The following is a 26,424-nucleotide window of genomic DNA, read 5'->3' on the forward strand; positions in this document are numbered from 1 at the left end:
ACAAGGGTTTAGAAGCTCTGTGCCAAGGACTGGGGGCAGAGACCAATATGTGTATTTCGTGTTATTTCACGGCAGGTGATACTGATGCTGCTGGGCCAGGGACCACACTTTGAGAACCATTCAGTTGGTTCTTTTTAATATAAATATAATTTCAACTTTTATTTTAGATTCAGGGATTACATGGGCATGTTTGTTACATGGTGATATAGTTTGGCTCTGTGTCCCCACCCAAATATCATGTCAAATTGGAATTTTCAATGTTGGAGGAGGGGCCTGGTGGGAGGTGATTGGATCATGGGGGTGGATTTCCCCCTTGCTGTTCTCGTGATAGTGAGTGAATCCTCACGAGATCTGGTTGTTTAAAAGTGTGTAGCACTTACCCCTTTGCTCTCTTACTCCTGCTCCAGGCATGCAGAATGTGTCTGCTTCGCCTTCTGCCATGATTGTAAGTTTCCTGAGGTCTCCTGAGCCATGCTTCCTGTACAGCCTGTGGAACTGTGAGTCAATTAAACCTCTTTTTGTATAAATTACCTAGACATAGGCAGTTCTTTATAGTAATGCGAGAATGGACTAATACACATGAGTATATTGAATGATGCTGAGGTTTAGGGTACAAATGATCCTGTCACCAAGGTAGTGAGCCTAGTACCCAATAGTCTTTCAGCCCTTACCCTCTTCCCTCTCTCCCCCTCTTGCAGTCCCCAGCATCTGTTGTTTTCCTCTTTATGTCTATGAGTACCCAATGTTTAGCTCCCATTTGTGAGAACATGCAGTATTTGGTTTTCTGTTCTTGTATTAATTCACTTAGGATAATGGCCTCCAGCTGCATCCATGTTGCTGCAGAGGATATGATCTCATTCTTTTTTAGTGGCTGCATAGTATTCCATGGTGTGTATGTACCACGTTTTCGTTTTCCAATCCACCATTGATGAGCACCTGGGTTGATTCTATGTCTCTGCCATTATGAATAGTGCTGCAGAGCTGCTGAGTTTAAGTATTATCTTTGGCATTCTGTAAAAGTGGACTTTCTGATGAGCTCTGAGTGACTAAGGAGAGGAGTATGAATGGGTATGTGGTGGGTCCAATGAGGACCAGTTCTGTCCTTCTGTTGAGTGGGATGCTTTTTCGTAAATTTTTGTCCAAGTGAGTGAGAGCAAAAAAGAAAGGCTGAGACGTTACTTTGCAATTTGAATCAGTGCCTGTAGGCACTAGATTGAAAGTCAGAATATGAGAAACAAAAGACAAGTTATTATCTTCTCAAGGAAGCTGTAATTAATGGTGACTTGACTTTGTCCAGAAGCTCAGGCTGGCTTGAACAGCTGTTTTAGATATAAAAACGGTTTGCAATACAGGAGAAGTTAGGGCAATGAGAAATCAAAGTCATAATGCAAGTGGAAATTAAGAGTTCGCGTAGGTAAAGATTGACGGCCAGGTGTGGTGGCTTATGCCTGTAATCACAGCACTTTGGGAGGCCAAGGTGGGTGGATCACTTGAGGCCAGGAGTTCGGAACCAGCCTGGCCGACATAGCAAACCCCGTCTCTACTAAAAAGTACAAAAATTAGCTGGGCATGGTGGCACACGCCTGTAGTCTCAGCTACTCAGGAGGCTGAGGCAGGACAATCACTTGAACCTGGGAGGCGGAGGTTGCAATGAGCCGAGATCACATCACTGCACTCCAGCCCGAGCGACAGAGCAAAACTCCATCTCAAAAAAACAAAAAAAAAAAAAAAAAAAGAAAAAAAAAGAAAAGAGAGATTGACAACAGATGAGTCCTGGTGAGTAGCAGTCTTAGTGAGTTCATGTGTTTCCTATTTTAATTGCTCTCTATTCTCTGAACATACTATTATATGACGTCACTTTCAACAGTGTCGTTAGCAAGCCTTCTCTCACTGTCTGTTGGCTCTGCTCTCTTTCGTGTTCCCTGCATCCTCAGGCATGCTCGTCGTGGCCCCAAGCTTTGCCAAGTTACATCTTCACAGGATAGCAACCCTAGTCAAAAGAGAACTTCTGTCTCCCAGGAGTTGAAATCCGAGTCCAGGGATTGGGTTTAATAAAAGTGACTTTGGTCTTGCCTGTCCCCAAACCATTCACCCTTATGTAGAAAACCCTGATTGTCCCTGGGAGCTAGAGTGGTGTCAACCTTACCTAACTCTCTTAAACTGGAGAGTGGCACAGGGGCAGTCCCTAGAAGACAACTGAGGGGAAGGGGAGGAAGCTGGGAAGTACAACCGCAGAGGTCCACTTCAGCCTCTCTTCACTGAGGAAGTGGATGTGTCTGCTTTCCTGAGAGGCAGGAGCAGTGTTCCATGTGAGCCTTCATTTTTAGATGCTCAAGTATGAAGCCAAGCTGGGTGTAGTGGCTTACACCTGTAATCCCAGCACTTTAGGAGGCTGAGGCAGGCAGATCACTTGAAGCCAGGAGTTTGAGACCAGCCTGGACAAAATGGCGAAACCCCGTCTCTGCAAAAATTAGCTGGGAGTGGTGGCAGGCATCTGTAATCCCAGCTACTTGGGAGGCTGAGGCAGGGGAATTGCTTGTATCCAGGAAGTGGAGGTTGCAATGAGCCAAGATCACGCCACTGCACTGCAGCCTGGGGAACAGAGCGAGACTCCATCTCAAAAAAAAAAAAAAAAAAAAAAAGGTATGGAGCCAATATGCAGAGGGCTTCGAATGGCAAGAAAATGAGAAAGAGCTTGGACTTTTCTGTTACTGGTAGAGAGCTAGTAACAAGGCTTTGGAGCCATGTACTGGTGTAACAAGATACTTTGAAGGAATTGAATTCGTTTTATGAGGAAGTTTGAAGAGCAGGGAAACCATTTCAAGCCTATTGAAGTAGGTGAGAAGTAGGGTGATACGAATAGGGCTATGAAACTGATGGGAAGAAAAGTACTTAGGTGACAATCTTGTGACTCCAGGAAGATGGTAAACATGATAGAGACAGATGCCAACTCCATGCATTCATCCACCTGGGCTGGAATTGATATGCTGCAGGTTTAGATCTGCCTTGCTTGGCTGGGACACCCACCGCTGAATCAAGCTCTGGTCCTCAGCCTCCATGGGCACTTCTGCTCCTTTATACCCCAGACTCCTGTCCCCCTCTGCTTCTGGGCCCAGGCTCAACCTGGATCACCAATGTGTGCTTCTGGCTGATTTCTGTCCCCCAGAGATGCTTACTTTATCCTTAGTGTGGTGTTACGTCTTTTAATATTATTTTTGTATTTTACTAAATGTAAAATGTTTGGAGCCAAGGAGCCCTCAAACTATCAACTTACAATGCTATCTTCACCAAAAGTCTGCCCACTTATTAAGAATTTCCCTGAGCATTGCATAACATGTTCCCATCCCGGTTGCCTAATGTTACTTCTTTGTCTTTTTCAATAGTAAAGGGAAAAGCAGAGAAACTATATATATACATATATATCTATATATAATGTATATATATAATGTATATATGTAAAATGTAGATATATAAAATATATATAATGTATATACATATATAAATATATAATGTATGTATAATGTATATACATATATAAATATATAATGTATATATAATGTATATACATATATAAATATATAATGTATATATAATTTAATTTGTAAAGAATTTACTTTTAAAAAATAGTTGGACAACATATATATATATAATATGTGTTTTTTTTAAAAAAAAACTGATTAGAGCCAAACCTGTAACGAGTCATAGTACAGTAATTTTCAAAGTGTGTTCTATGATTTGTGAATAGTGTGCTAGCAGTGTAATGGAGAGGACATGGAGAATTCTACTAAAAATATGAGAAAGCTTATGGTTTTCATTAGTGGAAGGAATGAAACCAGTGTAGTGTGTCCCAGAGGGGAGGGAAAGTGCCAATCAGTATTACCATTGAGTTTGCTACTTTTGTCATCATTCAATAGTAGGTCTCGCTAGGCAATTTTCAGATGTATACTAAAAGGGATATGACCCTTTACCTGGTGACAGGACTCAACGGCTGTCCTGTTGTATCCCCATTAGTGCCTTTGGCTTTTGCTGTCTGTTCACCCACAATATGCCTGCGTGGGTGAGCTTAAAGGAAGGAAAAAACTGGATAGGTTATATCGTGGGTGTACTTTTGCAAATGTGGTATTTCAGCAGCCTGGAGAATTACCAAGGCAAAAGAGATGATTCTGCCGGCAAATTTAATTACTTTTAAAGAACGAGCAATTCCAAATTCCAAGTCTCAGATGAGGTTCTTATCTTCTTTCTCAGGCATTTAAACAGGTTGCTTTCACTTGGAAATCTTAGCTTAGGGGAAAGAATTAGAGCTGATTTAGAGTTTCTTGAATTTTTTTTTAAATTACAGAGGTACTACAGGCTTTTAAAATATATTCAAAACAGTGATTTAGAAATTATAAAACGTGAGTCTTCTGCTTGCCAAACGATTCCTTCATCTCATTTTCTGGGGGAAATTGTTAAAGAGCTTTCAGTTCATTTTCTTGGAATATATCTCTACATCTGTAATTATATCTGTAGAGCAGTGGTTCTCAGCCAGGGGTGATTTTGCCCCCCAGGGGACAGTTGGGAATGTCTTGAGACATTTTTGGTTGTCACAACTGAGAAGTGCTATTGGCTGAGTAGAGGCCAGGACTCCTGCTAAACATCCTTCAACACACAGGACATCCCCACGACAAAGAACCATCCTGCCCAGAATGTCGAATGCCACAGTTAAGAAACCCTAATCTACATATTTTCTTCATATAAGAAAGCCTGAAGTAGGTATGATATTTTAGAAAATAATTCCGAGAAGTAAAGCACCATTATTTTTTAGACGTTCTTATGGGGACTCTACCCACTAATGATCCAGAAGCATTTTCTTTCTCTTTTTAAAAGTCTTTAAATAATTTTTAGAGCAAGCATTGTAATAACATTTACTCCCAATTCCACTCACTCAGTTAGGCAAAGGTCATCTTGCTCATTCGGCCAGGTTGTGCCCTACCTTGGGGAAAATCAGGACAATAGGTTGGAAGCCTGAAGCTGCTTAGATGAATAGCTCCTTGGCCATCACCAAATCAGGACAGGACGTCACTGGGGACAGGGTGTCCTGGCTGGGACTAAACGAGATTTGAGATTCGAGGCACAATGAGCTCATAATGACAATTACCTGCTTAATAGCTAGAAAAAGCCAGCAGTCCCATCTGCACCCACCTCCCACACCTCCAAAAGACATGGTGACTGGATGCCTTTCTGCTTTATAATAAGCCCTTTATGCTTATTTTGATCTGCCTGTCACTTGAATAAAAATGTCAGGAGGTGGGAAAAAACTAGAAGTTTGAAAGAAGCAGAACCTAAAGGTTTTTTTTTCCCCTAGGCTGTTCCACAGCGTGTGCTGAGAACCGCATCCCAGTGTAGAAATTCCTGTCTTGGAAGGGGGAAGACTCTTTCAGTCCAAGTTCACGAATATAAACAAGGCCTACTCTGCCAATGACAACAAGATGGTTGTCTCTCAGAGACTTCCTGCCTTTGTTTCTTTCTTCCTTCTTTATTTCCTACTTTTTTTCCTTCCTTCTTTTCTTTCTTCTTTCTTTCGTTCCAAAAAATCATATCTTAGAAAACCTCAAACTTCTTAGAAAATGAATTATTGGAAAAGTACAAATATATAAAATTTAAAAATTTGGGTATGCACCAGTCTACATAGTGGAGATTATAGGAACAAGACAGAAGAATCAAGTTTAAGGGCATTCATGGGTATTTTGAAAACCTCATTCTATAAATAACATGTATACTTCTATTTCAAAATATATTAAGTCATCAGTTAGCATCTTGTCACCAATTGATATTTATTAAGAAATTAATGGAGGCCTAGCATTTTGCTAGACACAATGCATATTTATTCCAGGCAAGTAGACATGGAAATCTTTCCTGTGGCCTTTATCAAATGCCATGATTCGTCATGCATGAAATCTAAATATTCTTTATCCTGAGCTTAATTTAAATCTTCATCATTGAAAACAGGTGCGTGATTGAAGCGACAAATGCAGAACTATGAGTAGGGCAAGCAAGCTTTGATTCTAAATCTCACCATTGGCTTTTGCAGTAGGACATGGCTGCATTTTCCTGGGACAAAGACATCCAAAGTTTACCCCAAGATAATATCATTCATGACACCTTTCTCCCAGATTTTTGCTTCCTCCTTTTGGCTTCTAAGGAAATCAAAGGAAAAACATATATTTTAAATCCAACCGCTTCCCATTACTCTCACTGGGACCCCTTGGTCCCAGCCCCAGGTCTTCTCCAACACAGTCAGTGCAATAATCCTCTCAGCCGTCGCCCTGCTCTTGCCCTGGCCTCCTGCAGCCTCTTCTCTGTGGAGCGGGCAGAGGGATTCTCTTAAGAAGGAAGAAAGATCATATCACACCTCTGCTCAAAAGCCTCCGGTGCTCCTCATTTCAGTCAGAGCCAGTGCCCCGTCTTCGGCCACTGTCTGCACAGGGCCTTTGCACATGCCATTCCCTCCATCTGGAGGGCCTCCTCTCCCTAGATGGTCAGGACTTACTTTTAGCTCTAGTCTATTTCATCCTTAGGCCTTCACCAACGGCCTCCCCAGCAACTTCTCCCCATTGCCACAGCACTCCCTGTACTTTTTCCTGGAAGGTTTTATCCATGTCACTTATAACCCACCCAAGACACTTTCTTTATTTGTGTAATGGTTTACTGTCTGTCTGCCTTAATTGAACGAAAGTTCTAGGCAGGCAAGAATTTTTGTCTTTCTAAACTACTATATCCCCAATGCCCAGAACTGTATCTGGTACAAATATTTAATGAAGAATAAATGAAAACCACCTGCTTCAATCAGTGCTTCTGTTTTTCTAACCCATTGAAAAGGACTACAAGTCCACCCAAGCATGAGGAATGCTAAGCAGATTAGGATCCATCCAGATTTCCTTATATCCAATTGCACATTAAACATCTACTAGCCAGGGGCAGTGGCTCACACCTGTAATCCCAACACTTTGGGAGGCCGAGGTGGTTGGATCTCTTGACCTCAGGAGTTTGAGACCAGCCTGGGCAACAACAAAAATATATATATATATAAATTAGCCCTGTCTCTTCAAAAAAACACAGAAATTAGCCGGGTGTGGTAGCATGTGCCTGTAGTTCCAGCTACTCAGGAGCCTGAGGTGGGATGATCACTTGAACACAGGAGGTCGAGGCTACAGTGAGCCCAGATCGCACCACTGCAGCCTGGTCTGGGCAACAGAGTAATACCCTGTCTCAAAAAAAAGAAAAAAAAATCTACTTAGGCTTTTTGATTAGATTACTAATGACAAAATATTTTTTATTATTAGTACATACTAATTATCGGCACGCATAAAAGTGCAACCACATGCAGTAAGCATGTGCAACTAACTACACATACATCTAAATAAACTTTATATTTACAAACTCTAGTTTTACCACCAGTCAATTCATCTCTGAGGTGTAGGCAATGTTTTACTAACCTGCTGGAGAGAGGACCAAGTATCAGTTAATCTACTTGAGATTTTATCTACACGAATAAATCTACAAGAATTAATCTACAAGAATTTTTTTCTGTTTTATGCATTACTATTTCTTCCTCAATGCCTAGAATTGTACCTGGTACAAACATTTAATGAAGAAAAAATAAAAACCACACCTCTTCAATCAATGCTTCTGTTTTTCTAACTCATTGAAAAGGAGTACATGGCTACCCGATGACAAGCATATAGCCCAGCGCTGTCTAACGGAAACATAACAGGAGCCATATCTTAAATTTTCTAACCCTGTCTCTAAAAAAACAAAACTAGTAGTTCATTTAAAAAGTGAAATGAAAGACGTGAAATATGATTTTAGTAATATATTTTCTTTAACCTCATATATACAAAATATTATTTCAACAAGAAATCAATATTAAAAGGATTAATGAGAAACTTGGCATCCTTTTTTGCACTAAGTCTCCAAAATCCCATGTATATTTGATACTTAGAGCATGTCTCGATTTGGACACATTTCCAGTGCTCAGTGGGGCTACTGGCTACCATATTGGATGGCACAGACAGAAACATTCTCTGTAACTGCCTCAATGGCCCATATTAATGTTACTATTAACTCAGTCAAGCCAATCAAATTTTTGAGTGCCTGCCATGTCTCAGGAAATATTCTAAGGTTTAGGATACAAACAGAACAGACAGATTTCCCTTCCTATCCAGAATTTCTGTTCTAGTCAGGAAACATGAACCATGAACAAAGTAAGGAGTGAAATATTTGCAGCAGGTAAGATGCTGGGCAGTGCTGTGGAGAGGGAGTGGTAGGGAAGGGCCCGGGGTGGGGAGGACTGCAACTGTCAGAGGATGGTTCTAGGAGGCCTCACAGAGGCAGTGGCCCCTGAGCTGCCTGAGGGAGGTAAGGGAGCAGGCTTCAGGCAGAGGAACAGCAGGAGCCCAGACCCTGAGATAGGAGTGTTTTTGGAGTGTCCAGGGGTCTGCAAGAGGGCCACCGTGGGCTGGGGTGGGGACGGCAAAAGGCAGCATGGAAGGTAATGAGGTTAGAGAGAGAAGGGGAGCAGCGTAAGGGCTTGGTGGAACTTTGGCTTTTGCCCTGAACAAAAATGGGAGCCTTGAGAGGGTTTTAAATGGAAGGGTCATAAGACCTAGATTTTACTAGCACCTTTTGGTTGAGCCCATACCCTGCTGCAAATCCTTGTGCACTCCTTTTTTCCCTCCATTTGCTTCTACGCATTTGCCCTGGGCTGCAGCACTAGAATGCTCTGCAGAAATGTGGTTGATCTCATCAAAGAAGACCCTCATCCTATCCTCTGTTCTGCAGCAGCTCCTTCTTTGGCCATTCAGCCACATAGACAGACAGAAGGACTATACATTCAGCTCTCAGGAAGGCCGCCACGTGGGAGGAAAAAGATCAGTTCTGGGCAATGGCTTCCATAAAGCAGATGTCTCGTGGAAATCAAATACACCTCCTCCCCAGAGTGCATTCCATTTGTTCAGATTAAAATATATCCTAGCTGAAACTAAGACATCATCCTTCAAAGGCCTGCCTCCATGTTTCAACATGGAGACCATGAGAAATGCCCTCTAGAGCATCATTTTCTTTTGTCAGTGGTATATAAAATAATGTTGTATCCTACAATATCTATATATTGTGTCTTAGATTCAATAAAATATTGTATTAGCCCATTTTATAAATAAACTGGGGCATGGAGTAGTTAAGATACCTCCCCAAGCTCACACAGCTAGTAGGGTTACTGATGGAAACTCAGAGACAGAATTCAAATCCAGGCACTCTGACCCTAGAGCCAACATACTTCACCTATACTATCTTGGAAGGTAATTATAACAAGAATAAACGTAGTATTTCCTATGCTTAGCATGGCATTGGTGAGGTTTAGTGAATAGTATGTAACTAGGCGACAAGCAAGCCCCTATTCTCTGGGTCCAGACCCAGCATGCTTAACCTACGCTACATTACTTACACAAACTTAGCATCCTACGTTCTGTGGGTATACCTTCTCTGATCATAAGATGATATGAATTAGAAAGTTCACAGGAGCAACAAACTCAATTGCTTTTTGATTATAAATTCTAAACAGCAGTGTGCTGCATTTATCCAACTGGTGATTGAGCAGAGAACTGGTACATACTTTACTTACTGATACAATGAGACTGCTTTCCTTAGTAGAACTCATTCAACTCTGGATTTAATCCATCCTCTGCAAGGATTAAAAATGTAATAGGGAAAAGTGAAATGAAGAAATTAGGAGGTGATTAGATTTTTTATTAATATAGAATGGAAATAATGTAAATTCTGGAGGCAAACAGAGCACATATGCTATGAAAAATTGTAAAGCTGTTTCAACTGCTTCTTAGATGGTACCCTTTTTATGTACTACCAGAAAATGCAGAAAACAGAAAGAAGGAAGGAAGGGAGGGAGAGAGGGAAGAAAAGAAGGGAGGAAGGAAGGGAGAGGGGAGCAAAGGAAAAATTTGTTCAGGGGTAGGTTAGAGTTAAATATGATGCTTACTACATAGATCACCACCAAGAAAAGAGGAAATTAGCTTAACCAGATGAGATATATACAAAAATAATTACAGCTCACAAGTTGAAACTTTGCTCACCAGGCAGCTCTTCGAAATTCTAATTTCTAACTTGGGGCTAACAACTAAAAACCACTTCTCATTATTTAAGAAATCAGGGTTTGGACTCCAGTTGCCTCACATTCTAAATTCAATGCCAAATGACAGACTTACCTGGTTTAAAACATACTTGTTCTTCCTTTCATCATTCTTTGATATGAGCTCTTTTGTGGGTCATGAAATGTAGCAAAATCCAGAAAAGTTTAAATCTGTTAAGGTAAAGGCAACTATCTGGACCAACTGGAAATTTGTTGGTTTGGATTTGACTAATCATTTCTGTATATTCAGTTACATCTTATCTCTGTTTGTGTGGTCACATGGTATACTTGAAACAAGAAAGAATGATTTTATCAATTGAGATAAATAGAAAGGGACAAAATACATAGAAATCTTCTCAGACTCAAGATCCAGCTTGTAGAACTTGAAATAAAAATGATGGCAGAGGACAAGAGAATAGCTATCATTTATCTGACACTGACTGCCACATCATCTCACTGAATTCCTACCATAACCCTCTGAGGTAAATATCATCATTCCCATTTTACAGATAAGAAACTATCTCAGAATGGTTAATAATTTATCTAAGGCTACACAACTAATAAAAGGCAGATCAGGCTTCAAACCATTCTATCACATGTGATTCACTATATGTGTAATTATCTCCAAACATATGAATTTTAAAACATATCTGGCCACAATGATTTGGGGTAAAGGATCGTTGGCCTGTATTTTATTAAGATTGCCACTTACATTTCTAGTGGTCCAGGAGTTAGATTTCAGTGAGGTAGAAAGTCCTGCCATGAGGTAATAGAGTTTATTTTCTGCTATGAGGTCAGATAACTACGGTGTTTTTCAGAATTTGCATCATTAGAATTAACTGCATAAAGGCAGTGCCTACCCATATAGAGATGAGTATTTTTATATTTTAGAAAAAGACAATACAGTGTCTATAATGTCTATTAATTCCCTCAGCAGGTCCTGGGGTAGCACCCTATAATCAAACGCATTAACATTTCTGCAATGTAATGTATGAATATTCACCCTAAATGGGAAAAAGACTATAAATAGCCTCTGGATAATTGAAGTCAAATTTTGCTAACAAATCACTGATGAAAAAACACTTCAGGTTTTCAAAGCATTTAGATCATGGAATTGTGCATAAAGAACTGTGAACCTACATATTACATACTTCTTTGCCTTTAGAAATAGGATTCGGAGTGATATCTGTCACTGGCTCCAAAAAGTTCTCCCTTTTAAACAAGGCCACTTCTCTGAACAGGATTAAACAGGATAAATATTCCCTTCCCTGCTTTCCATATAAATATACAGTGCAATCAGCTTCCACTCTATGGGGCCGCTTCTCCAGCTTATGCAGCTCAGCTATGTACCACCCTCTGTGAGATCATGAGAGCTTGGGTGGATAGAATGTATACAATCTGCTTTTCATTTTTCTGGAGTCCTCTCTGCAACCACCCTTGTAAAGCCTATTTTATATTTATACCTTCTGGTGCCAGTGGTGTATGCATCTGTGTCCCCTTTGCACAGGACCACATAACCACTTACCTAAAAGGAACTAGAAAGTTCATCTAGCCTAATTCTCTATCATAGTAGCCTCTAAGATGCCGCAATGGAACCAACTGCCTGGTATTAACTCCCTAGTATAGTCCCCTCCAACTTTGTACTAGTGTTGGTTCCTGTGATCAACAGAATACAGGAGAAATCATAATACATTGCTTCAGAGATTAGGTTATAAAAGACACTGTGCTTGTGCTCATGCTCGTGCTCTCTCTCTCTCTCATCACTAAGCTCCAGGGGAAGGGAAGTGGCAGTCATGAAGACAGTCAATCAGCCCTATAGAGTCCATGTGGTAAGGAGTTGAGGCCTCCTGCCACATGAGTGAACCATGTTAGAAACAGAACCTGCAGCCCCGGTCAAGCCTTCAGATGACTGCAGCCCTAGCTGACATCTCAACTTCAACCAAAATGAGACCCTGAATCTGATTCTGATTCAGTGGTTCTGACCACTCAGCTAAGATGCTCCCCAATTATCAACCCACAGAAACTGTGAGATAATAAGTGTTTGTTGTGTTAAGCCACTAGACTAGATTGTGAGAGTATTTTGTTACACAGCAATACATAACTAATACACTCTCCCATTTCACAGAAGACCAGATGGTATCTTAGAGACATCAGGAGATGCTTCAGAACCCTCCCAGTTCTATGACTCCAAGGGCCAGCCCAGCTCACTTGTTATGTGGAATGGGCAGGAGGCCTCTTAATTTTTTAATTTCCCAGGATCTTCTATTTTTTCACATAGATACTGGAAGCCCCTGGAAAATCTGGCCAATAACTCAGCTGTGAAAAGAAAAGTTTAGCACAGATGTCCTGATTCAGAAGGGATGCTTCCCACTTGCTAAATTTCCCAAAATAGCCCTTGTTTGTAGGCTTGTTTTTCAGGAGTGACTTTTGTTTTTTCCTATAATGGTGAAACTTTCTAGACTGCAGTTGCTAAGTCAGGAAAAATGAGAAAGCATTTAGCCCCTTTCCTTTCCCTGGTGTTGAAGAGCACGTTCTTAATGACTGGGCTACTCTCGGAAGGGTTTTATGACAGTATTGACTCTGGCCTAGCCTTCCTGATTGCGTCAGACCCCAAAGCTGCAGCTGTCCCCCTGCTTAGGTTACTTGATGAATGATTCCACTCCCTGTTCTAATGCTGACTGTCTTCTCTCCCCAGCTGCAGTTTACATACAGGATGTATTTCCTGTCTGAAGCCCCCATCTGCCTATCATATTTCCATATGCCACATGCTTATGTGTTTTAGGTACAGATGGAGACATTAGTCATGTAATTCATCACATGGGAAATTCACAGGCTGGCTATTTTATTTCAGTTTAAGTATTAATTTCTACCTTTGATACTAGTAGAAAAATCCCAAAACATCAATGAAAATTTTAGGTAAAATATCTGCCACCATTTAATATTACCGGATCCTTCCTTTTAAGGTTAAAATGAGGCATGACACATCCAAAGTTATAGAAAAATACACAAACCTAGTATGGTAGATTTATTTTAACAATGTTCCCAATTCGTCACCCCTTTGTTCTTTCACTGGCAACTTTGCTATACTTCTTTCTAAGTAGGCAGTGTCTATTCCCATCCCTTGAATCTAGGCTGCCTTTGTGACTTGCTTTGGCCAATAGAATATGGCGGAGGTGACTGCATACCAGTTCCAAGCCTTGGCCTGAAGGGATCTTGGAGCTCCCATTCTTTCTCTGGAACATCACACCTTGCATCCACCATGTTAACATGCCCAGGTTAGCCAATGAGCAGCTGACAGACATGTGAGAAACCCCAGCCAAGATCCCAGAACCACTGACTTGACATACATTTGATCACAGATGTGTACATGAACACAGCAAAAATAACCACTCAGCCATCTTATAGACTCACGAGCAATAATAATTGATTTTTATGTCACTGAATTTTGGGATGATTTGTTATGTGGCATTATTGTAGAAATCAGTAACTGATGCACATAGGCCAGTTTTTGTTGTTGTTGTTTGTATTGTGTGGCATGCTTAGGCCCCCAAGCAGAAGCCAGGCTGTGAGAGAGGCTTTCCAGAGAGGATGCTTTCCATATCCTGTTTGAGGAATGTAAGCCTGGCTGACTATCTGAGATCCCAATTGAAGGGAGGGGCTTGGGTGCTACCCAAAAATGTGCAGACTTCCAGATAATCTTCCTGTTTCCAGCACAGTACCATTACCCTTGATTGAATTTAGTGTCCTTCCAGAGTCTAGTCCCACTGATGCAACATTTCCAGGGTACAAAACTCCTACCCTCTGCTGGGGGTTCTAACTGCTTCTTATACAGATGTTTAACAAATCTGCTTGCTTTAAGCAGCACTTGCCTTCCGTTTCCAGAGGTGTCTAGTTCCATGAATTCCTGAGCATTTATTGGGGGTTCTTGTTCTGACTTGAGCTGATTTTCAGCCTTCCCTACTGCCAGATTGGAGTTCTTTGGGCAGATGAGGCAAGACCTTAAGGCAGAGCAAACCATCAGGCTTCCTACCATTTGCACAAGGTCAGGGAGAGGCTAGGCTGGGCTGGCTGCGTTCTTGAGATCATAAGTAAGGATGACCCACAGGGAGAAAGAGGCTTGATTAAAGCAATGTGAGGGAAAATAGCTATGGAAGAGATAGTGATATGGTTTGGCTCTGTGTTCCCACCCAAATCTCATCTTGAATTGTAATCCCCATGTTCTCATCTTGAATTGTAATCCCCATGTGTCATGGGAGAGACCTGGTGGGAGGTGATTGGATCATGAGGACAGTTTCCCCCATGCTGTTCTTGCTCATGAGAGCTGATGGTTTTAAAAGTGTTTGGCAGTTCCCCCTTTGCTCTCTTCTCTGTTTTGCCTGCCACTGTGCAAGACATGCCTTGCTTCCCCTTCACCTTCCGCTTTTTTTTTTTTTTTTTTTGAGACGGAGTCTCGCTCTGTTGCCCAGACTGGAGCGCAGTGGTGCGATCTCGGCTCACTGAAACTTCCACCTCCCGAGTTCAAGCAATTCTCCTGCCTCAGCTTCCTGAGTAGCTGGGATTACAGGCGCACACCACCACGCCTGGCTAATTTTTTAGTAGAGATGGGCTGGCTTTCACCATGTTGGCCAGGCTGGTCTTAAACTCCAGACCTCAAGTGATCTGCCCACCTCAGCTTCCCAAAGTGCTGGGATTACAGGCGTGAGCCACCGCGCCTGGCCTCAGGTAGTATCTTTATAACAGTGTGAAAATGGACTAATACAGACAGTCTTTAAATTTGGCTTCAGCAGCACTTTCAGGGACTAGCAGAAAAAATGTTAATTTGAACCTGATGAAAAAAGACCTGCATTGATGAAACCTCGCAACCATTTATATCTCACATCTTCCCAATTCTATCACAAAGACCTAAAGTTCCTTTATGCCCTAAAACTATCAAAATGTATTTTGGGGCCTGAGTTTTTCCAAAAGTTGAGTTTCCATATCACTGGTTATGGTTACATTCCATGTGGGAACTGTTACCTGCTTAGCATTTTAATTAATTAGTATTCGTATTTGTGGTTTTCTTTTTCTTCAAAAATATTTCCTGAGTACTGTGCTGAAAAATGAACAAAAAAGAAAAACATTCATGCTCACTGCAAAGTATAAATTCCCCAAAGTATAAATTCTTCCTTTATACTGCAAAGTATAAATTCTTCCTCTCATAATTCTTCCTCCAGAGTTCTTTTTTCACTGGCTCTGCTTCCTCAAATAATCATTTGAAAGTAAATGGTATATGAAGAGGAAAATATATCCCACACTAAGGTGATCATACTACCTCTCACAAATATCTATTGAGAGATACACAAATTGTTTGGGATTAATTACACTTTGTTGTTATAATCAGTGCACTCTTGATGCCTTATAGGCTTTTGTGGGGTCATCCAGGAGATCCCTGCTACAAGGTCTGACAGGATTTTTCCCCTAGCTACTCTGTATATCCACAGTCCTCTGACCTCATTGCAGTTCTCATTTGCAATGTTTTCTTAAATAGGTAGAAATGTTTCCTGCTTATTTTGCTTCTATACATTTGGCAAATACTATCTTGGCTTCCTCAGTGATCTTGTGTCTGGGTCTTCCCTCATCTTGGAACCAGAGCTGACATTTTAATTGTGCTGTAAATTCTGACCCCATTTCAAAGTGTAAGCTACCACATGATTTACTTAGATCTTTTTCTTTTTTTAAAGGTAAGTGAGGGGTGGTTTGATAAAAAATTTTTTAAGCTTAGGGGTGATTAGAATGTTTATGCTATATTTACTCCCTGCCTTGATACATAAAGTATTCTAAATGGCTCCATAGATTTGCTAAGATGAAATAGGTATAAAACTTAAAATTTGGGCCTTGCAAAAATACACGTGGACAAAACCAAGGGAAAAATAGAAAAAAAAATTTATGCAGGCTCCACTCCAAAGATGAACCCAAAATTTGGCACTGAGCTTTCTGATGGCCCACTCAAAAAGGGAAAATATAGTCAAGTGCTTGATTCATGTTGTCTAAGAAATAAAGCCTGCCAGTAATTCTGAGGAAATAAAGTTTTTCCTAGCACATAGATCTTAAGGAACATTTCCATGCAGCTCTTCACATGGGACACATCTTCATCACTTTTAGAATAAATGTGATTGCTGCTGTGCTAGGGGTGTTTATTAAAAGATCCCTCTGTCTGAAGCTAACAAGGGTAAATATCAATGCACTTCCCGGCAAAATTAATTTTTCATGCAGGCCTCCGACAATGTGATCTTAATGTTTAGCTCTCCATTGGTCTGCCAGGAATCAAACGTAGAGTGTCCAGATATGAATAGTCAGCTCATCCTTAAAATAAACTTCCATTAATATCATTTCTCTCAACAGTTCATCTTTTCATCATAATGTGTTAAAGCAGGAAATATCAGTAGACAGTTCTGCAAAGGCTAAATGAAAAGGAAATTAGCTTAATTTGCAATGTAAGACTTTCAGGTTTGTTACAAAGAATGTTGGGAGAGTGAGAACTGGCTTTTACAGTGGATTCCTATGAGAACAGATTTTTTTTTTTTCCTTCCACACAACACTAGTGGAAGATTTCTTTTTTTTTCTTTTTTCTTTTTTTTTGTGACAGAGTCTCACTCTGTCGCCCAGGCTAGAGTACAGTGGCGCAATCTTGGCTCACTGCAACCTCTGCCTCCTGGGTTGCAGTGATCTTCCTGCCTCAGACTCCCAAGTAGCTGGGATCACAGGCGTGCGCTACCATGCCTGGCTAATTTTTCTATTTTTAGTAGAGATGAAGTTTCTCCATGCTGGCCAGTCTGGTCTCAAACTCCTGACCTCAAGTGTGATCCACCCACCTCAGCCTCCCAAAGTTTTGGGGTTATAGGCATGAGCCACCACACCCATCCCAGAAGATTTTTGAAAAATATAGTTTTTTAATCATTAAGTCTTAAAGGATGGAAAAACCTGCATAAGGCCCTTCCTAATCCTACAACATAGTGATTGTGACAATTCACTTCCATTGTGTGAAAACATATGACGTTTAATGATGATCGTCAACTCCTATGCTGGGTAGGGTGGAAGGCGCAAAAGGAAACATATTAGAAAAAGTGGCTCCTGGCCAACCCAGAGGTAAATTTCATTTGGGGGCTGGCTCAAGTTTCATAAGCCTAGAATCAAATTTGCAACCATCTGTTTGAGGTTCTGTGGGAACCAAGAATTCCAGAGCCCAGGGAAATGGGAGAGCATCCTAGGAATAGACCCTTCACTGAATCTTGTTTCCACTTCATGATAGAGAGCTCCCTAGGGCTGCCTTTCCCCTTGATTTTAGGGCTGGAGGAGGAGCTTAAGAAGCACCTTTGGAGCTCAAGCTTGACATTCTGTGGCCCTTTCCCACAGAAGAGCTAATTCTTGGAATGAGATTTTGAACATTCCATATGCTCCTCCAAAGACCAACTGATCCAAAACAATTGCAATAGATCTGTCTAATGACCATATTGAATCCACCACTACTCCCAGTGTCAACAAAATCAAACTGCATACTACACCAGCAATTCTGTCTGATTAAAAGAAGACCAACCATCTTCCAGTTTCTCTTGCCTAGAGTCTCTCTCATCTAGCATCAATCTCTAGGAGACTGAATTACCAACTAGTCAAGGAAACTTTCAAAAATATAGGTGGGATGTGACAACTGTGGATATAAGTCTTAAAGCAATGTGGAAAATGGGCTGCCCAAATTGGAGTAACTTGCTGAGAATGTTCTCTCCATATGCCCAACCCCACAGGTTCATCTACAAGAGGAGTATCTTTGATATGAACTGCTAATTGTCTTGGGTTGGGTTCCTCAGAAACAGAGCATAAGATGGTGGTTCTTGGGCAAGTAATTTATTGGCAGATGGCTTGCAGGAGAAATCTGCATGGGAGTGAGGGAAGCAGGATTGGAAGAAAGCAAGTATGTGGTTTCAGGAGAAGTCCAGCATCTCTCTGCCTAATCACAATGGGAGCTCTGGAACATAAATAGGATAGTGGAGTCTGTCCCATTTTGAGGCAAGAGGGCTTTGGTAACCTGCATCTGTCATTCATTGGCTTCCAGCCACCCTGCATTCATGTGGGTGGGGGAGACCCCAAAGCATCTTCGGTGTAAGCAGCCTCAGTTGCCCAAGGACAGCTTCAGGAGCAGGCTTCAGGTGTGAGCTCTTAGCTGCAGCACCTATAGCAGTTTAGTGAAAGGAACCCCAAGGGTATCAGGCAAGACATCAACAGCAGCTGCTAAACTAGCACTTCTCAAACTTGAGTGAGAACCGGAGTCCTCTGGAGCACTTGTTAAACACAACTTGTTGCACCTCACCCAGTTTCTGATTCAGTAAGTCTGGGAAGAGGCCTAAGAATTTGCATTTCCAAGGTGATGCTGATGCTGCTAGTCCAGGGACCATGCTTTGAGAACCACTGTGCAAAGCTAACATTTTTTTAAAGCAATCAATCGCCTTTGGAAAGCTAGCTCATGGACATCTTCACTCACTCGGTCTTCGTGCATCAGCATATTTACAAAGGTTAAATAAAGTGAGGTCTGATTATCAAAAAGGAAGACAGGTTGATCTTATCAGGACATTGACTCAGTTAAACAACTGCTGCCTTCTGAACAGCACCATAAACCCCAATTCTCTAAAGAGAATGTCATTAAAGAATGGAGGGGCCGGGTGCCGTGGCTCACGCCTATAACCCCAGTACTTTGGGAGGCCAAGGTAGGTGGATCGCCTGAAGTCAGGAGTTCGAGACCAGCCTGGCCAACATGGTGAAACCCCATCTCTACTAAAAATACAAAAATTAGCCAGGTGTGGTGGTGCACACCTGTAATCCCAGCTACTCAGGAGGCTGAGGCAGGAACATTGCTTGAGTCTGGGAGGCAGAGGTTGCAGTGAGTCGAGATGGTGTCACTATACTCCAGCTTGGTTGACAGAGTGAGACTCTGTCTCCAAAAAAAAAAAAAAAAAAAAAAAGAGGGGCTGGAGACAAACCAGCCACTGGAAAGTAACCTCAATCTGCTATGCTTCAGTTCCCTCAAATAAGTTGTTCTACCAGTATTTAGCTCTGGGACCCTGGGCAAGCCACACGGGTCATAGGCCTTAATTTCTTAATCTGGTAAATGGGTACAGTGCACTCAGTAATCCCTTCGGCACTTCCACCTAGCCTTCTTTGAGTGTTCTACCCGGAACATATTGATGACCTAGAAAATGAATGCCAAACTCTTTCTCCCCATCTGAAAAGAGTTGGTAAAATGCAATAAGACCTAAAAACACTTGTTTGAATTTCCTTTGTGTTACAAAAAGAGGAAACAAAAAGAGTCACTGCTCTCGTGTTAGATACTATCATTTGATACAATCACAGTTCCTGGAATCTTATGAACTGGGATCGCCAGTTGCCAAGCTGACTCAGAGGGCCTGACAGATCACAAGACTGGGGCACTCCTCTAACCTTCAAGGCTTTATTTTAATCCTCTGGGACTCCACATGGAAATCCATAATGGTTTCTTCAAAGAGATGTGGTCCATTGTATGAAGGCAACTTGGGAATCCCTAATGAATGGATTAGGAGCACAATGGACTGCATCGCACAAATGGAGGCACTCCTGTTTAAAAATCAATACACTGAGTAATTCAGAATGGGCGCTGCAATGCAGACCTTGAAGGTCATAGTGAAATAGAAACTGCTATGCATCCAGTCCCTCTATTTTTCATATCGATGAAGGAAAGTCACACAATGTGCATGGAATGCAGAATTTTTCTTTACTGAGCTGTTCAGTTGGACCTCAACTCTGTGTGTGTGTGTTGGTGGAAATATTAGTTTGGTGCAAAAGTAATTGCAGTTTTTGCCACTGAAAATAATGGTAAAAACTGCTATTACTTTTGCATCAACCTAATAAATAGTGACAAACAATAAATGTCTGTTATGTGCTGTGTAAAAGTAGCCATGTGCAAAGTGCGATGAAGGAAAAGCAGGGTAAGGAGGGTGGGGAGCGCTGTGCCAGCAGGACTCTCTGCTTGAGAGTCAAGCAGGACTCCCAGATGCAGAAGAACTTTGAGCAGAGCCCTGAAGGCAGTGAGGGGTGAGCTCTTTGGTTTCCAGGAGAAACAGTGTTTCAGGCAGAAGGGACAGCAGTACACAGCCAGCGGAATCCTTGAGAAACAGCAAGGCCTGGGAGCTAGAGCAGAGTGAGCCTGGGGTGAGGGGCGTGCAAGGACATCAGAGCAGATGGTGAGAGGAAGGCGGGCACTATATGCTGGGGCCTCACTCCAGTGAGATGGGAGCCCCCTGCAGGGTTTGGGGAACCAGAGTGACATGACCTGATGCTCCTTTGGAAAGGATTCCTCTGGCTATATGTGAAGAATATGTTGTAGAGAAAAAAGAGGGGGAAACAGGAGATGAGTGAGAGGATAAGAATCTAGGCTACTAAGATGTGGCTTAACTGGCTGATACCCCTGCAGGGGAAGAGATATGCCCATATTTTGGAGGTCAAATAAGCAAAATTTGCTAATGATCTGGATGTAGGATGTGAAAGAAAAGAATCAAGGATGAATCCAGTGTGTTTGGTCTAAGATACTGGAAAAATGAAGCTGCTGTTTGCTGAGATGTAGAAAACTGAGGAGGCCAGCATGTGTTAATAAAAGGAGGGTAGAAAACAAGGATTTGATTGGGAATACTCTAAATTCAAAATGCCTAGTAAACACCCATGGGAAGATGGACACATGAATTCAGAGTCCAGAAGAGAGGTCTGAGCTAGAGACATCATATTAGACGGCATCAATTACATACTCCACTCTTTCTAAGTAACAGCATATTCTAAGCTCCAGTGGTAAATAACATATTCCAGCCAAGAATATCTAGATTTATAATAGTACTCTTTTCTAACATAAAGAAAATCTGTAGACAAGTAAAATACAAAATTATAATGGTTTTAAATAAAGCATCTTCAAATAAAACCTGTGGGTGTAATTCTGTAGCCAGGACAAGCACAGCTTAACAATATTGTGAGGGTCAAATTAGACAGTTCGTAAGCTAGACCCAGGAACAACTAGACCTCCTCCATCTGCACCTCCATGCCTTTGTGTAAAAAAGGATTGGAGAAATTGGGCTTCATCAAAATTAAAAATGTTTGTGCATCAAAGGACATTTATCAAGAAAGTGAAAAGACAATCTAGGGAATAGAAGAAAATATTTTCAAATCTTGCATCTGATAAGGGTCTAGTATACAGGAACTCATATAAAGAACTCTTAGCACTCAACAACAAAAAAGACAAACAGCCCATTTAAAAAATGGGCAAAAAACTTAAATAGGCATTTCTCCAAAGATATACTAAGATATACAAGCTTCCAAAAATATGCTCAACATCATTAGTCATTAGGGAAATGCAAATCAAAACCATGATGAGAGATTACTTCAAACACACTAGGATGACTATAATCAAAAGAATAAAAAATAACAAGTGCTGATGAGGATGTAGAGAAATGGAAACCCTTGTACACTACTGGTAGGAATGTATAACAGTGCAGCCACTGTGGAAAACAGTTCGACAGTTCCTCAAAAAGTTAAACAGAGTTACCATATGATGCCACAATTCTGCTCCTAGGTATATACCCAAGAGAATGGAAAACAGGCACTCAAACAGATAAGTGTACACCAATATAAATAGCAGCACTATTCACAATATCCAAAAGGTGAAAACTATCCATTAACAGATGAATGGATAAACAAAATGTGGTATATACATATGACGAATATTATCTGGCTGTAAAAGGAATGAAATACGGACACACACTACAACATGGATGAACCTTGAAAACATGATAAGTGAAAAAAGCCAGTCACAAAACACCCCATATTCTATGAATCCATTTATATCAATAGGTAAATTCACAGAGACAAAAAGAAGAATGGTTGCGTTAGGCGCTAGAGGGGCGAAGGAAGGATATTGAGTGACTGCTTAATGGGTATAGGGATTTCTTTTGGGGTGATGAAAATATTTTGGAACTAGACATAGGTGGTGGTTGCACAGTATTGTGAATGTACTAAATGCCACTGCACTGTTCACTTTACGATGGTTAATTTTATGTTGTGCATATCTCAGCTCAATTTAAAAACAACTAAAAACTTGAAAGGATCAGTGAAAGAAAAAGTTTTGAAAAGCAAATGTCAGAAGAGGAGACCCCTCTGCAGCAGGGAGCTATTCTTCCAGAAGTTCTCATAAGTAAGCCCTGGGTAACTCTGATACAGACTGTTAAGTCAACAAAACAATCTCCTTTATGCCAGAACAACCAACACTTTCCAAAAAAGCAAGCATCGAAAAAAGTTGGCTGTTTCCCTGGTTTACATCCGTTGCATTTATGTATTCTGTTGCTTACCATGGTTGAAGTGTTTTGAAAACAACTTGTAACCAACTAAACAAAATAGCCTGATTCTTTGTTTACCAGAAAGAGAAAGGAAGGCAACTGCAAGGCAGAACTGAGCAAACTGTGCCTTTGAAAGCACAGACCGTACAGGCAGGGACATGGCTGCTATTTTCAGACTTGTGTGGGTGTGAGGATAACAGGCCTCTGGAAACAGCTGTTTAACAACAGAATGTGAGAAGTCTCCCAGGACTCAAAGACCCGCCCTCTGCAGTGAACCAAGGGAAAGTTCACGAGAGCCAGGGGAGTTCAATACATTAAAAACAATCCGAAATGGGGATTCAACACTGGGGTTTCAATGAGCTGCAGTATTTAACAAGGCTTTGCCTGCTCTGTTCAAAAGAACAACTCCAGAAAACTGAAAAGCCAAACCAGAAACACACACGGTGTACTTGCTGAAAGAACTACCCTCAAAGCCGTTTCTGCAGGGATCCAGCCGCCCTCTGGGGGCCTGACAAACTGCCTGCTTCTGGAAGGAAACAGGCTTAGGTAGAGGGACAGTTGACTCCTGGGCAAACTTTTGTTTCAGGATCCAACATTAAATGCAAACTCTTTGTTACAATGAAGGAAAGAAGATGGTTTGGAGACTGAACTTGCTTTCGTTTTTGTTTTAATGAATCTTGATACGCACTTTTCACAGCTTGTCCCCATGCATTGGAAAGTAAAACCAACCCATTTCCACCCAGCTAGAGAGAACACACTATAAATAGGACCCAAATGGTGGTTCATTAAAAGCTGGATGACAAGCTGAACCGTATCTTTTTGTTTTTCCCTCAAAAACTGTATGTCCTAGTAAGGAAGACGTCTTGTAATTTAAGGTACAGTTATTCTAAGAATGCTGTATCTTTAGCCATCCTTTGGTGAACATTTTTAGTATTTGTTCATTCTATCATTCACTTAAAATCTATATTCATTGCTTGCTGCATGTTAGACATCATGCTAGGCGTGGGGGTAAAGTGATGGGCAAAACAGACACCACCGTTTCAGGGAGTAAGTGATGCACAGAGGGATACAGACAACTACTTATCCAGTTGAGGGCTGAGAAGGAAAGGAATATTTTCTATCACCCAAGTTCAAGATCTCCTTCCCCAGCTTTTTATTTTCTGTTCTAAAATTAAACTCTATCCATGATTAAATACAGTGGGACCACTCCCTAGAAACATGGGCCCCCAAAATCATCAGAAGGCAATAGTCTAATTATCCATTTCCCAAGGTCATCAGGATGATTCAGAGTTAAATAACGGCAATGGTCCAGGCTGAAACAGAACTCATGCTGTCAGGCCTTATTGTGGTTCTCAGGTTCTTCCCTTTGGATGTCCTGCAAACAGTTCCTAGGACAAGAACACACATGCATCCTCCCAAACATAACTTACAATTAAATTTACTGAGAAAAGTAGCAGCTCGTCCCCTAGAAAACTGTGAAGTCCGCAAAGATATAACCCAGCTAAAAGATGCACACAAATTATATTACTAAAATGTATGCAATGTATGCAATCAAATTGAAATAGGGAGATTTCCCAGTAAAATCTAGTTACTTGACCACAGCAAAAGACTTCCTCAGTAACAATAGGTACCACTTGCTTTATATTCACATAACTAAAAGAAAGTTTTCTCAAAACAAAGGGATAGTTTGCCTCAAATATAAATCCACATCTCCCTCTCTTACGTAGCAAAATACACACCCCCAACATTTAACTACCTATTTATTCAGTATTTGCTCTTTGAGGTCCCCAAAGCTGTGACTAAGGTCCAGTCCTAACCAGGATCACCTTATTATACTGGTTTACAAGATTTGCAGGTGGCACAAAGCTGAGTGTGGGATGGGGAGTCTCTGAAAGAACTCTGATCAAAGTAAACCTAAACAAGCTGAATTCAGGCACCAATGTTACCCAGATGACAGGTAACCGCCAACTCAGGGTCCTTCACTTCAGGCAGAAAATATTAAGTGCAAAGGGATCAGATTGGGAAGCTGTCATCTAGTAACAATATGTAGGACTTGAGGGCTAAATTGACAGTAAGTTCTATAGGAAATAACAACTTAATGGACAGATCACAATTTTTGGGATTACAAAATAGGGTTCCCATGCTCTATCTAACTTCTATCATATTCAGTTCCTTTAAACAACATTACTATCGCCATTTAAGGGTATTTTCTCCCTTTTCAACGCTTGAAAAACACAAATCATTCTTTACATCTTAGCATGAAATTAAAATATCGAATATTTGGGGTGAAGTGGTGGAGAGGCAGCTGTCTTGAGGTTAAATGGTCTAAAGCCAGTGGAGCACAACTGAACAGTTTAGCACAGCAAACAACATTCCTAAATGTAAATTTCAGAACGGCTATGGGAGATTGTAGGGAAGCTCGGGGATAGGGTTACACAGGCTGCAGAGCCTCCATTAAAAAGAATTTGTATTAAAAAATAAAGACACAATCTTATTTTTACAAGGGGCAATAAGTATGTATGGCTTGTTTGATTGACTTTCACTCAAAATGGAGCATGTATGCTTTGGAATTCCATTCTGTGAAGTTTCATTGGTAATTGATAAGTCAGATCTGAAACCAGAAATTGACACACACACTCCTCTTCTTTTAAAAAGAACATTGAATATGCCAGTGTCCAGGGTTTTCTCTTTCGTTGTCATCCTCTCCATCCCTCTCCTCTTCTTCCTCCTCCTAATGATATCAATCCCAAACAAATACCTTGCATTTGCTGCCTTTGTGCTCTTGCAACAAATACTTTGCCTGTGTTGCAGAATCCTTTTAGGAAAGTTTGCAAGTGGAGAGCAGAGATCAGAATGGGACACTGGGGAAATCACCTGAACTGACACCTCACTCGGGGTGCCAGACAGCTTAGGGAGATTAATCTCCGTGAAGCTGTCCAGCAAGACAAGAATGATGACTGACCATTTACATACTGGGCAGCCTTCCCATCTGGGTCGTCAGCCTGGACTTATTCCCAGTTGTCAGGAGCCCCAGAGGAGGTGACCTCCATTCAATCTGTCACGGACAACTGTTCTGATCACCCAGACAGCCTTCTCAATTTCCCCTTGGCTGGGGGCATGAGAATGATCAAAGGCCGAATAGGTGCATGCAGAGTGACCTCTATTCTATCCCTAATGGGATGATCCTGATGATTAGAGTCAGGCCTCCAAGAGATCGTGGGCCATCTTTGATAGATTCACTTTTGATGCCTGGACATCCAGAACTTTCAGAGATGATAAATCAGCTCTGAAGAAACAAAGGCTGGCACTATGAAACAAAAATGGGTGAAACATCAGTGCGACACTAGCAATGGCGCAGCGTAACAGAGTCAGGAAACACGCCCAGTTCTTAAAATTCTGATGTCAAATCTGCTGCTAGCAAGAGCGTTCTGATAAAGCAGTTAACAGTTCTGTGCATGGATTTCTCACCAAGTCTATAATCATACCACCTATTTATCCCAAAGGAGCAATGTCAGGTTAACCCCACAAACAAATCTTTTTTTTTTTTTTTTTTTTTTTTCTGAGACAGAGTCTCACTCTGTCACCCAGGCTAGAGTGCAGTGTTTGATCTTGGCTCACTTCAACCTCTGCCTCCCAGGTTCAGGTGATTCTCATGCCTCAGCCTCCCTGGTAGCTGGGATTACAGGCGTGTGCCACCACACCTGACTAATTTTTGTATTTTTAGTAGAGATGGAATTTCATCATGTTGGCCAGGCTGGTCTCAAACTCCTGGTCTCGAGTGATCTGCCCACCTTGGCCTTCCAAAGTGCTGGGATTATAGGTGTAAGCCACTGTGCCCAGCCAGACAAATCTTATTTTAACACTACT

General features: G+C 41.3%; 1 protein-coding gene across 1 annotated transcript in view; it reads left to right on the forward strand.

The window, feature by feature from the left end:
* The first annotated feature begins 386 nt into the window (after positions 1 to 386).
* The window catches only part of EGFL6 (EGF like domain multiple 6), a 183,716-nt gene continuing 157,678 nt past the window's right edge, over positions 387 to 26,424 (forward strand). The window contains exon 1 of the mRNA XM_063634911.1: positions 387 to 497. Coding sequence (XP_063490981.1) covers positions 472 to 497 — 26 coding nt within the window. The 5' untranslated portion in view covers positions 387 to 471. The remainder of the gene's footprint in view (positions 498 to 26,424) is intronic.

Source organism: Symphalangus syndactylus, chromosome X (assembly GCF_028878055.3).
Source record: "Symphalangus syndactylus isolate Jambi chromosome X, NHGRI_mSymSyn1-v2.1_pri, whole genome shotgun sequence".
Taxonomy (NCBI): Eukaryota; Metazoa; Chordata; class Mammalia; order Primates; family Hylobatidae; genus Symphalangus; species Symphalangus syndactylus.